The 14297-nt window shown below is 38.0% G+C and overlaps 1 protein-coding gene across 1 annotated transcript in view; it reads left to right on the top strand.

Annotated features, from left to right (window-relative positions):
* Positions 1-5477: 5477 nt before the first annotated feature.
* ksr1a (kinase suppressor of ras 1a) overlaps positions 5478-14297 on the top strand; it is a 31084-nt gene continuing 22264 nt past the window's right edge. Inside the window, exon 1 of the mRNA XM_056271306.1 lies at positions 5478-5935. Within this exon, the coding sequence (XP_056127281.1) occupies positions 5732-5935 (204 nt within the window). The 5' untranslated portion in view covers positions 5478-5731. The remainder of the gene's footprint in view (positions 5936-14297) is intronic.

Here is a 14297-nt window from a genome sequence, read left to right as displayed (position 1 = left end):
CTAAAGAAACACGACAATGTATAAAGGGCTCCATTACCTTCTATGTTACATTATGGCCCCGTAGAAACAGATTTAGTAAAAATAGGCTAACGATTGCGTCATAACCACTCGACTCTCTGTCGCGCTGTACAGAAGTTACCGTACAGACAGGAGGAGAAGCTCGCAGGCAATCGGGGGGATGTCCCGTCAAGGGAGAAGCCCATAGATAATGAGTCCATAAAAGCAACGGAATTCTTACTCCTGCTCACTCACGCCAAAGAACTCTTTGCTCAAGTTCCCCGTCTCTGCAAGATTAACGTTGGCAATTTTCACGCAGTTTTCACGCACAGCTACTAGAAGAGTAACGTCTGCCAGACAGGTTGCTTACGTCATCAAGCTTAGTTTGAGTCGGTCTGAGTCTGCGCGTCAGGAACGGAAGTTCTCAAAAATCGCTAAAAGTGGAGAAGTGGGCTTCAACTGTCTCAACTGAGTTCCAATGAGATCGCTCTGTCCATTTCTTTTACTGTCTATGGGTGTTACGTCTCCTGAGGGGAGGAAAGAAAACGCTAGCACGTAACAGGGGAAGACTCATGAATATTCATTAGGGAACTCATCCCTGATTGGTCTGATGACTTACCCCTAACCCCGCCCCTAAACCTACCCGTCACTGGGGTTAAGACCAATCAGGGATGAGTTCCCTAATGAATATTCATGAATCTTCCCCTACCATCCTGGGAAAAAAAATATCGCCGGGAACTATATTTATAGATTATCATGACAGAATATGCTACTCAGTGAGTAAGATAACTACACATAAGCTACATAAATTCATCAATAACCATTCAGAAATGTTGTTGTCACTTCTTCTTGAGTCTCTCCATCCTTGTCTGACTCCGGTTTGAACATAAAAGACTAAAAGTTTTTGAAATGTTCAGGTCTGTGTGAGGTAATTGAAGCTGCAAACACACAAGAGCTCTTGAAACTCCCTCTGTGCCGGTGTTCTGACGATTCATGCTACCCATCGAGATTTGCTACTTACTGGTTATGCGCATGTGCAGACTCAGTTTTTTTTTAACAAAAGGTAAATTTTCATGTGTTTTAAGTAATTCCCCTTTTAAAAATGTCAACTACTACCATATGAATATTTGTACGGTCAGTCTTTCAGTTACTAAGGAAAGGTGTGCTTTAACAAGTCAAAGATGAATATTTGATGATAATTTTTACTTTTCATACCGTTTTAAAAATAAAAACAGTAGTTTACAGTATACAGTAGCTACTCATAACTTAGAATTGTGTTATAATTGTATTTCATTTAATATTAATCGACATTCTGTGATCGATTCGCGCAACGGTAGCATTTTTCGACAATGCAGCACAAATCGTCAGAACACCTGAAGCAGCAGCTCATTTACATTTAAAAACCCTCAAAAAGTAACAATTTTAACATGCTATATAAAAATATCCGTGGGGTATTTTGAGCTAAAACTTCACATACACCCTCTGGTAAACATTTATCTAGCAAGGCTATTTTAATAGCTACATATATTATAACTCGTTACGTGATAGATAGACAAGTCAACTTTGAGGAAGGATGTGATTTAAAGGGATAGTTAACTTAAAAATGAAAATTCTGTCAGTTACAAGTTGTTCCAACCCTGTATGTTCTGTTGAACACAAAAGACACGGACGTAAAAATCAACAAACCACAGTAAATGTACATATGCATAAATTAAATATAGGCCTAAAGTTGTTGATAGAAATGTATGTACCTAATTTAGTTTAAATTAATGTTGGTATATTGGTGAACTCGGTGGTTTGTAACACTTTATTTTTACTGCGCCATCATATTTGACCTAGATCATAGCCTGCCCTATATGATTATGACAAACAAGCTTATGCTGTGGAAATTGCTGTAACTGTCCAGTAGATGGAGCTATACACCAGTTTACTGCTTAATGTTCATCTCAAACTGATTTTTATTTTTTCAGTCGCAATCTGTCATTCCTGTGATAGATGACCATTATTTTGTTTCTAGACACAGCCTAAATACCTGTAGGGCCCCTGGGAGAGCTAGCTAGCTGTGGGTGCTCACGTGTCCGAGTGTTTCTGCTCATTGTGTGGTGTCTGCAGATTGGGATTTATTTATAGCCATGCCTGTCTACCTCAAAGCCCCATAATGCACCACTCCCAGATCCTCCAACTGGTGGCCTTTTTACCTAGGTCTCTAAAATAACCTAAAATCTGATCTCACAAAACAAAAATAGAACAAAGGCACACACCGCACAACCTGCCCCACAGACACAAACATTCTGAAGTCTGACTGAAAAGACGTGTCAGTCAGGTACTTATTGATAGCCTGTGTCACGGATGATCTCTGCCATCAGATCCCCCACAATCCAATTTAATCTGCTGTATCCTAGGAAAGGATTCCTCAGTCTGACCAATAGAGTGTCAGTATCTGAGGACACCGTCGCCAGGTGGAAGCTGCACTTTGTCTGTAGTAGGCTACTTTTTTTAGTTTTTCTTTTTTGGCTTAGTTCTCTGAAACTTTCTCACATAAATGACCTAGTCCTAGTTTAGAACTTGCTTTACTTTCAAATTTTTTTTTAATTCTTAGAGTCTTAAGAATGCAATAAGATTAGCTAAACACTAAACTTGCCATGCTAGCTTTGGAAGCGGTTACGGTAATAAAGATTCTTCTGTCTGCATGGAGTTCCTGTGGTCATCATGGAGCAGATGTACACCTGACACTCTAACTGGTGAGAGAAATTCAAGTTTGACATTTAGACACCTTTTATTTTTTATTTTGAAAAAAAAAGAAAAAAAGTCTGCTTTAGCTTTGTACTACTCTAGATAACTCTTAAAGGGATAGTTTATCCAAAAATGAAAATTCTGTCATCATTTACTCACCCTCATGTCGTTCCAAACCTGTACGACTTTATTCTTCTGCAGGACACAAAAGAAGATATTCTTAAAAGAATGTCTCATACAACATGTTTTTTGGCCTGTACAATGAAAATCAATGAGGTCCAATGTTGTTTTGGAAACCCATTGTCTTTCATTGTATCAGTGTTGTAAAAAAATAATATATATATATATATATATATATATGTTTTTCTTAGGACATTTTAAATGTTGTCTTGGCAGCTAACTGAAATAAATAAGTTTAATTTGAAGTAGGCTACTAAAATGACTAAAATTGATATAAAAATTAAGAAACACATTTTTTAAAACTAAAAATGACAAAGGCACATAATAAAATTAGTCAAACTTAAAGTAAACTAAAAATGAAAATGTAAAAATGAAAGCTAATTCAAAGCATTAATAAATATATAAAGTATAAATAATACTAAAGCAACACTGCATTGTATGAACAAAAACACATATTCTTCAAATTATCTTCTTTTCTGTTTCATAGAAGATAGAAAGTCATACAGGTTTGAAACGACAGATGAGTAAATGATGACAGAATTAAATTTTTGGCAGATATACCCCTTTCAAATTTGTACTGCTCTGACTCCTTAATCATATTACTTGTGTTTGTCCTCATTTATAAGTTGCTTTTGATAAAATCACATGCTACATCAGTAAGTGTAATCCTGATACATCACAATGAAGTATTTGAGTCAGTCTGCTGAATGTGAGATGAGGAAAAACTGTGCATAAGTTATGCATGTGTGTGCTTTTCAAATGTATCAGATGAATGATCAAAACCTGCAAATAAGCTATATGCAAATGTGAAATTGATATAGATAAAATCAATACTATATTGCCACAATTTGTGAAAGAAAAGAATGACATATCTGGTCATATTATGTCTCATTTTCAATACATTACACTCATGATGTATAATTTGAGGCCTTATTTTACTCAACTGCGACTTTATTTCTCATATATTTACAATTGTGAGGACTTTCTCATTGTTTGGACATTAACTCACAACAATTTGGACTATACAATCCGTCCTTGCAAACCGGACCTCAGCGGACACTTTGAATAATGTTCTGTCACTGAGATGTGTGTTGGGGAGGACGTAGTGTGTTATGCAGCACCCAGATGGAGAGATGGAGGACAGATGGAAGGATAGAGAGAGAGAGTGAGATGGAGGACAGATGGAAGAGGAGGTGAGGTTTGGAGAGTGACTCAGCAGTCAGATTGAGCGTTTGATGTGAGGGAACATCACACCCTCATTGAGATGAGAAATCATTCTAACACCCCCCCCCCCCCTCCCCCCCCCCAAAAAATTTATTTTAATAAATGTGATCAAACAAGCTCGTGTTCATACGGAGAAGCACAGTTTATTACAAGGCGAAAAGGGTGAATTTTCATTTGTTGCAATCCCTAAGATGTGAAAGGCCCTCTGTTTGAGCCGAGGACGCCTTAAGGAAAGAAAAACCACAGATGAAATCGCTTTAATATCGCTGTCGTTTTTCCTAAACAGTAATTAAGTTAAATTAGAACAAATGTGGCTTTTTGTTTAAGTCTCATGCTTCACATATGTGTCTCCTGAGGGAAAAAAAGGCGTTCTGATGTTGCACGTGTCTCCTCTGAAGTTTCAGAAGAGATCTCAGCAATGTCTCAATGTGCCCAGATTTGCCAAGATATTAAATATCCTCCTTTTTATTTCTCAGAGAGTTTGAAGTCCTGGTGTATCGTAAGGAGGACTTTCTGGAAGTTTCAGATGGGGAATTTTTTTGGCTTTAAAAATATCTGACATTTCAGCACATTTTATGGAAAGAGTAAGATTAGCTGGATTATTTTGCAGTTCATCATTAGTATTTGATTGGTTTGCAATAGTTTCAGTCAAATAAACAACTCAAAAAACATTTTATGAGTTTTCAAAGACACTGATTTCTTCAGTGCCCTCTGTAATGGACTGCATGTGTTTTTAAAACATCATTGCACCTTAAACATAATTAAACTAATCTTTGGTTATGTTTACACAAAATTAGCGATGAATAAAGAAAATAATTACTACACAAAACAAATGTAATATCTGTCAAAAACCTAAAATTTGATTTGTGAATGGAAAAACAATAATTGGCTGAAGTATCTTTCCTTTACTTTTCCTAATCCTAAATCCTATTATATTATTCATAATATGAATGTTTGTTTTTTTAAATTGTTCAGTATCAGAGTTTGCAAAGCAAAAACACAAATTAAAATAAATATAAATATAAAAAACAAAATATATATTATAATGTTACATTGATATTATAATAAATTAAAATGTAGGCATATAGTAATTATTTTAAATAGGCCTGTTGTAATAAATTAAAATCTATCTATCTATCTATCTATCTATCTATCTATCTATCTATCTATCTATCTATCTATCTATCTATCTATCTATCTATCTATCTATCTATCTATCTATCTATCTATCTATCTATCTATCTATCTATCTATCTATCTATCTATCTATCTATCGTTCGTGCTTTGTCCTACAGACATGTGCGCAAGGACTTCATTTCCCAGCGCGCACCGCGTCGCCCGATGTTTCCCACAGCTGACAGACAGTGAGCAGCAGAGTCTCACAGCAGAACGCGCATCTCGCACGACGGGCTTCAAAAAGCGCACTTGGATTTGGGATTACCTTGAACCACATCTCCCTTGTGGATCCCAGTATAGACCTCCTCTATTGTCCTGTTCGGACAGTCTGATGGCATGCGTCTGTAGTAGTGCATGTGGATTGCATTGTTATTTGTAGTTGCACTCATCTCTCCATCCACGCCGAGCCCGATGCAGTGGGATGGATGGTGTTAGAGTGGGGCTGATGATGGTGGAGGAGAGTGATGAACAGAGGGACAGCAGCGGTGGCGCAGAGATGGCCGCGCTACACCAGTGCGAACTGATCCAGAACATGATCGACATCTCCATCTCCAGTTTACAAGGGCTCCGGACCAAATGCGCGGCGTCCAACGATCTCACACAGCAGGAGATCCGCACTTTAGAGGTAATAACGACGAGAGGGGCCGAAGTGCAGCGTCATGAAAGAACGGATCCGCTCTCGCGCGCGCGCTTTATCCGTTTCTTCCTATTTTTGCACTGCAGCTGTTTATTGTGGTGCAATATAGATGCGCACAGGGCTTGGAACGAACCCCCCTTATTGCAATTTACCATATCCTTAACAAAAAAGTACTATGGTATTACCATGTGTGCACAGGGTACCATGGTAATACAATAGAATTTAGACACTACTATGATGCTATATTTTTAGAAACGCACAGGGATGGGATTTGAACCTCTCTCACAAAAAATGACAGTAGCTATTACCACCATGATAAGGTAGCATGATAACAATACCATGGTTTCTGGAGTAGGCTTGGATGTAAATATCACAATGCTTGAATATGGTAATCATATAGCAGCACAATAGCAATGCAACATGGCAAAACCATTTGATACAGTGGTACAGCCACAGTAAAAAAAAAAATAAAAAAAAATACTAAGTTAATTCTTTTTTGTAGAAACAATGCTATTTTGGAAGCACCATGGTAATTTTGTACAGGGTTGACAAGTGCATGTTAATACAAAATGACAGCACAAAAACCATGGTGCATTTCTGTAAGGGAAAACATTGAGCTTTGGCTTATGTGTGGAGTTCACAGCACACTAACCCAGTGGGGGGTTATTTGACCTGGTTCTGTTGACTAGGTGAAATTTTCTTGGCAGTGAGATTCTGCATAAAGCACAGCATTCCTGCAGCATCTCCATTCCAGAAGCAGTCCTGATATTTTTGACAGTAAAGGCCTTCACTGGACTGTCTGCCGCTCTGTGTGTGATGTTTTGCCGATAACGTCTCACCCTAACTTCCACAACATTGCCGGTTAGGTGTCATTATTGATGTGTGCTCCACCTGGAAAGTGCCCCATTGCTCCACCGGTATGGGTAATTAATGAGGAATCAATACAGCCATGGGGTGGATGGTGTGCAAACAGCCCCGGAGGGCCTGTAGTTTGAGTATTGGGCGAGAATGTGACCGCATGCACCAGAATGATTGTTTTTGAGATCCTCAGAGGTTTTATGAAGTGTTATGGATCTGTGTTTCAAGATCTATTATTTTTGGTCAACTGTTATGATTGGCCTTTTTTTTTGTGCGAGGGTAACATTATTAAAAATCTTTAAAAAAAATTGTCTAAATAAATGCAAAAAAACAACAACCTAAAATAAAAAAAATTGAAATGCTACGAGTGAACTGAACCATCACAACATTATAATGTACAGTATGAAAAATAGATATTCATTTTCAGACTTGCAAATATTATATTTAATAGTGTTAAATGGCTGTAAGTGTAATCTAAATGATGGGAAATGAGCGTGCACAATGAAATATTCAATATAAAGAATACTGTTAAGTAAAAAAAAAAAATTCTAAAATTGATTGATAACCAATATGGTGCGGATATATTGTTTGTTCTATTTGAGTATAGGCCATTTTTTCTACCAAAGATAAAAATCTAGAACAATTTAGGAAAAGAACAGCAAACAGACTCCTTCAGTTCTACTCCCTGATTTAGCACTATATATTTATATATGTATTTATATATGTGTGTGTGTATTTATATATATGTGTGTGTGTATATATATATATATATACACACACACACACACACACGCATATATATGTGTGTGTGTGTACTACTGTGTATATATATATGTGCGTATATATATATATATATATGTGTGTGTGTGTGTGTGTATACACAGTACAGGTTAAAAGTTTGGAAACATTACTATTTTTTAATGTTTTTGAAAGAAGTCTTTTATGCTCATCAAGCCTGCATTTATTTGGTCAAAAAAAAGTAATATTGTGAAATATTATTACAATTTAAAATAATGGTTTTCTATTTGAATATATTTTAAAATATAATTTATTTCTGTGATTCGAAGCTGAATTGTCATCAGCCATTACTCGGTCTTCAGTGTCACATGATCCTTCAGAAATCATTCTAGAACAATTTAGTGAAAGAACAGCAAACTGACTCCTTCAGTTCTGCTTCCTGCTCTAGCAGGAAGTCGAATGTTCTACCTGTGTTCCAAATCAGTCAGTCCTGGGCCTGAGTCTACAGGAAATGGTGGAGTCACCGCTGGGGAGAGATTGCCTGGCCTGCTTCCTCTTTATGTATTGCAAAACTTTCTGACTGCATCTCCCTCCTTCAGGGCATTTAATACATGTTTTTGATTAGTTGCAATAAATACTAGGTGGTCAATCTCATATTTCAGGTATGCAGCTCAGGTTTCTCCCTGCTCGCCAGAGTTTTTTGAGTCCTCAGCAGCCAGTACCTGTTTTACCCATCTGAACAGGTTGATGTATTGCAAGCGTGCTTTTATGAGCGTCGTTCTGAGGGACAGATGGAGCCCGTCAATACTCAGGCAGTATAACAGGCCCTGGATGCTTGTTAATTCCTGTACAGAACAACAGATTTGAAGTGGCCACATTCAGACCCCCACCACTTTCCATACACTTCAGTGCAATCAAGAGAGGCTTGAACTCGCATTAGATTCTCACTGAAAGCTCTTTATAACACCACTTCACGTCTTTTTTTAACAGCTCGCCACTCTGGCCAGGAGATAATTATTCTCGGTCTCTCCGGCTGAAGTACCGTGTGGTTATGTTTGACCAAATGTTCTCACTCTCTCCTGCGGCTGCCCGTTTTGCTGATCGGCACTTTTTTCCGATCCGTATTTTTGCATAGACTTTGGTTCACTAGAACTGCAAGTAGAACGTGCTCCTGGATAAACATTGTTGATACTGGAACAACGTTGCTATCAACCAGTCCGATTTTAGTGTTAGAGTCAGCATGAAACAGTGAACGGAACCCCTTTTTACTTCTATAATGAGATTTATTTCCACATTAACCGGGATATGGAGAAAAATTTGGGATATATTGGGATTTTTATCAGCATTTTTGATCATTATCACAATTTTCATGGGACCCAGAATATTTGTTGTGTGAATATATATTGCAGATATATGCAATATATCAAAATAAATAGAGCCTCTGCTTTAAAAAAACAAAACAAAAAAACAAAACCTTCTTTCCTAGCATAATGCATTCTTTTTTTATCAACACTTGAATGTGGGTAAGTTTAATTAAAAAAGCAACATTTTGAGCAAAAAGCTGAGAAAAAAACGCATTTTTGTCAAAGACTTCGTCTGGACCGGATTCAGAACGACGATCAAAACATAAATGGAATAGATTGAGTCCATCAACACCCTTAAAGCCCATATCTTGTCTTGGATTGACATTTCATTCAGTAACATTAGGCAGTTTTGATTTATATGCTGTTTAATGTTGATGATCATGTTAATTTACAAATGCATCTGCTTACATATGCTAACGCTTGTTTCTGCTGCTTCATCGCACGTGTTTTGCTCAGGAGATTCAGTACTTTTCAGAAGTCATAGCGCCACTACTGTATAACAGTGAAAACATTTCTGTCAATGGCAGGAAGCGTTGTCTCATAAATGACGAAAATTTTCATCAACGGCAGTGAAAGAGTTAACAGTGTTATTCTACTATTTCTACTAAGTGAGCATTAAGCCCAAAGCATACTTCATTTTTTTGTATATGCAAATGCTAGTGTATGCGTACAGTCGACTGCAAAGCCTTTCAAAGTATATACTTTGAAGTTTAATAACGCAGGCGGTCAACACATGCGCTCTAGAAAGTTTCATCTTTGTCCATTGTCTGCGCTATTTTTCTCCTGAAGTTATGACTGATAATAATGTCTTTGTGTTCTTTTAAACTAAAGTTGTGGATTTCTCAAAACCCACTCACATAAGCGCTTGTCAATGCAGGCGTCTGTTGTTGTTGCAGTCTCCGGTATTTTGTTGTTGATGTTGGTAAATATTGTTTTAGCAGTGGAAATTTGGCCAGCTTTAACTAGCTAATTCAGTAAAGGCTTATTTGAAGTGGTAACACAATGCTTTGATAGCATTAGCATAGCATAGCAATTACTGAATGAGAAAGACAATATAACACAAATCTGTTCTCTAAGCTCATGCTCCAGTCGTCGCCATGATGGTAACCCGCCCAAAAACCTCACATAACAGAAACTCTTCTAAATTAACAGCAAAACATTAAACACTACTAATCTCCCACTAAATCTCCCATTTAACATTAATCTTGTGCAAAAAACGTTATATAACACTTAATTTTAGCATTTACTCTCCCTTTTGAGTGCCATGGCAAAGCATGGGGAAATAGAAATCCCAGAAGTCTAGTTTCAGTTAAATTTAAGTTTGTCTAAATTAAAAGAAACAAGTTCCTTAAACTCAAAGAAAAGAAACAAGTTCATAAAACTCAAAGCAACGAAACAATTCCGATTACTTAAAATGTGTCAGTTTTGTGAACTCAAAAGAAAAAGTAAGTTTTAAATACTCATAAAAGTTAATTTGATCGAACTAATTTGTTTAATTTAAGTTTACCCTACTCAAACCATTAGGGTTTACAGTGTGTAATATTTACTTTATTTCAGCTTTATTTCAATTAACAAAAATGTCAATATTGTTTCAGTTAATGATAATAACCCTGCTAGGTTGATAGTAATTGTGTTCCATTCTTAGAAATATGTGAAATTTGCTAAAACACTTCAAATCATGTTTTCTAATCAAACCAAACCAAACCAGCTCACACACTGTCTTTCTTCAAGACTATGTTACTCCTGCACCAGTTGTTTCCCCAGCTGCTGTGGGACTGTGCATGTCCTCCAGAGTTAGATTCGTATGTCTCCTCACATCTTCTCTTTGTGCAGATTTTGATGAACTGTGATGTTTGATTCCGACAGCATGAGATGCCGTCTCAGGAAAGCAGTGACCTACTTATATGCAGAGATCCTCAATCTTTCTGTGGATAAACACGTTTTTTGATGGTAAAAAAGGAGAGCTAGCTTTGCTCCAGAGGGTTTCTGTTTTGCGGACTCAAGCGGTCAGCTGTTGAAGCCCTCATCAGTCTGCCCCCCCACGATGTTTGAGAGAGTTTTGCAGTGCATTGGTGTCGTGTGCTGTCGTGGCTGGGGCTATATTTAGATGTCTTCCTCCCTACGCGTTTTCAGGGTTGGTTGTTAAGTAAGAAAATAATGACGTGAAGAGGATGAGCGAGGGGGGGAGGGAGGGGAGAGTGCCAGCCAATCAGCCTGCGCCTGTTTGAGGGCTCCCAATAGACTGGGAATGGGGAGGAGGGCGACAGATTCAGCCAAGCAGAGCAGGTAAGAGATGTTCCATCATTACTCGTGGCTGTCTCAGTGCTGAGCTCTTCCCATATTCTCCAGCGCATCCGAGCTGCGTCACTGAGGCCTGATGAGGAGCTGTCATCGTGCCTGGCAGCAATCACGTAATATGATGATTGTTTAGTCTAAATAATGTTCTTTCATGGCCAGATTGTCAGATAACTCATTTTTTCATTTAAGGCACATTTTCAAAAAACCTTCCTCATCTCTTCTAGGTTTGCGAGCTGCTGCATTAATGTCTGTTTAAGAAACAGATCAAGACAAGCCATGAACTCTAGTCCTGAATATCATAGACACTCACCGGCCACTTTATTAGGTATTGCTAGTATCGGGTTGGACCCTCTTTTGTCTTCAGAACTCTCTTAATTCTTCATGGCATAGATTCAACAAGGTGCTGGAAACGTTCCTCAGAGATTTTGGTCCATATTAACATGATAGCATCACGCAGTGGCTGCACATTCATGATGCGAATCTCCCGTTCCACCTTATCTTAAAGGTGCTCTATTGGATTGAGATCTGGTGACTTAGAAGCTCATTTGAGTATAGTGAACTCTTTGACATGTTCAAGAAACCAGTCAGAGATGATTTTAACTTTGTGACATGGCGCGTTCTCCTACTGGAAGTAGCCATCAGAAGATGTGTACACTGTGCTCATAAAGGAATGGTATTGATCAGCAACAATACTCATGCTGTGGCATTTAAACAATGCTCAATACTAAAGGAGCCCCAAATGTGCCAAGAAAATATTTCCCACACCATTACACCACCAACAGCCTGAACCGTTGATACAGGCAGGATGGATCCATGCGTCCATGTTGTTTACGCCAAACACTGACCCTACCATCTGAAAGTCGCAAACTCAAAATCAAGACTCATCCGACCAGGAAACGTTTTTCCAATCTTCTATTGTCCAGTTTTGGTGAGCCCGTGCAAATTCTAGCCTCAGTTTGCTGTTCTTAGCTGACAGGAGTAGCACCGGTGTAAACTTCTTCTTGAAGCCCATCTGCTTCAAGGTTCGACGCGTTGTGTGTTAAGAGATGCTTTTCTGCAGACCTCCTTTGTAACAAGTGGTTATTTGAGTTAATGTTTCCTTTCTATCAGCTCGAACCAGTCTGGCCATTTTCCTCTGACCTCTGGCATCAACAAAGCATTTTTGCTGGCCATAGAACTGCCGCTTACTGGATATTTTCTCTTTCTCTGACCATTCTCTGTAAACTCTAGAGAAGGTTGTACTTGAAAATCCTATAGTAGATCAGCAGTTTCTGAAAAACTCAGACCACCAACAACCCTGCCATGTTCAAAGTTACTTAAATCACATTTCTTCCCCATATTCTGATGCTCAGTTTGAACTTCAGCAGATCGTATTGACCTTGTCCATGTCATTTTATACATATAATATGATTTTTACTTATAATAAGTATTTATAATCATAATTATTTTTCATATTTATTTAGCAGCTGGGAATGGGTGAACAAGTCCATATTCTAGAAAGAATCCCTCATACAGAGCGTAATACTCCTGTATCTAATGAGATTATCAGTCAGGCAGCATCAGCATGTACGCAGACACATGACCCACACGTGACATGACACTTTAAATGTGTAAACGTCTGTGAAGCAATGCTGGGATTAGCTGTAGGTTTTAGTAAATCTCTTGTATGTGTAGTGTTGGGGATTGTCTGAGGTCGGCATTAAACTCCTGTGCAGGAAGTTGAGGCCGGTGGGCAGCTCGTAAGAAGAGATGAAGGGATTGGCGTTAAGCACATTACACCAGGGTGACAGGTGAAATTGCATAGAGACATGCTAATCAATGTGGATCAGGTGGTTACCACGCATCTTATGTCTGTGGACACATTGTTTGACGTTTTTCTGCAGATCTGTCTGTGTTCTCTGAGCAGCTGGGTGTGTTCCTGCCCTTTGGCTGTCAATCACACCTGCTGACCTCACTGAGCCGTTGTCATGGCAACCTCGTCCTTGTGTTTACCCTCATCTGCAGTCAGGCAGGTGTGACGCCACCCCCAAATACCACCAGTGCTGCTTACCATAACATTTCAATCGTTAAATTACAGTGTTTTGGTTCATTTTCCATGTGAACAACACATTCAAGTATGGCTCCATTTTAGTTTTTTCCTAATGTATTGCTGTCTGAGAACAGGTTGCCCCAGATATTCCTCAGTGTGATTAAAAACCTCATCTATTTAGCAACTATCCGATAAAAAGTCTGGTATCATGTTTCAGATGCTATTAGTATTACCATGGTACTCTGAAATTATTGCTACTAGTAATTTTTATTAATTCATATATTCACATGATACTAACTAAATTTGAATTATATTGTTACTATATTTGTAACTTTTGTAATGTTATATTCAGTCAATATTATTTATTATCTCAATTGGTGCTCCTTTTTTCTAAAAAGAAATCTAGAAAATATTTGATACTTATAGTTAACTATATCTATGTCTATACTTATAGAAAGTTGAAATATAGAAGATCTTTTTGTGAAATATCCCTTTAAGTCTCCTAAATCATACAAATTACAACATCTGAGCAGGAACATTTACTGCAGGGATGTCCAAAAAATGTTTTGTCACTGAGTAATAACAAGTTGCTTATTCTTCAGTAAGCTAAAAATATTAGCAGTTCATATGTGATGATACAACAAGTTGATGATGCAACCAATTCTGAACACAGATTTGTAGATTATGACTACAGACAGATGACCATGCCGTGGAAAGATGTCTAGCTTTCACCATGTTTTCTGTCTGTGGGAAAATCCCACTCTGAAAAACCTTACTGACGACCCAGGAGTGTAGTTGCTAGGAAACCTGACGTCACACTTTCACCAGTGTATTGTTATCAGTGATGTGTGTTTGTGTGTGCGCAGAGACAGCAGGGCAGGCTCAGGACTTGGTGCGGTCATCAAACAGAACCAATGTGTTTCATCTGGGTCATGCATGCATGTGCTATGAATATGAGAAATTAAATTAAAAAGACTGAAATAGAGAAATTTTATCCTGCTAGACAATTGTAGTAAAGAAGATTTAGTACAAAGATATTTAGACCTTAATTGTAGCGGCTCCA

The sequence above is a fragment of the Rhinichthys klamathensis genome, unplaced genomic scaffold (genome assembly GCF_029890125.1).
Source record: "Rhinichthys klamathensis goyatoka isolate OS25496 unplaced genomic scaffold, OSU_Roscu_1.1 h1tg000314l_1, whole genome shotgun sequence".
In the NCBI taxonomy this organism is placed as follows: domain Eukaryota; kingdom Metazoa; phylum Chordata; class Actinopteri; order Cypriniformes; family Leuciscidae; genus Rhinichthys; species Rhinichthys klamathensis.
Note: the sequence above shows the minus strand (reverse complement) of the source record. Positions and strands in the feature narration are given on the sequence as shown.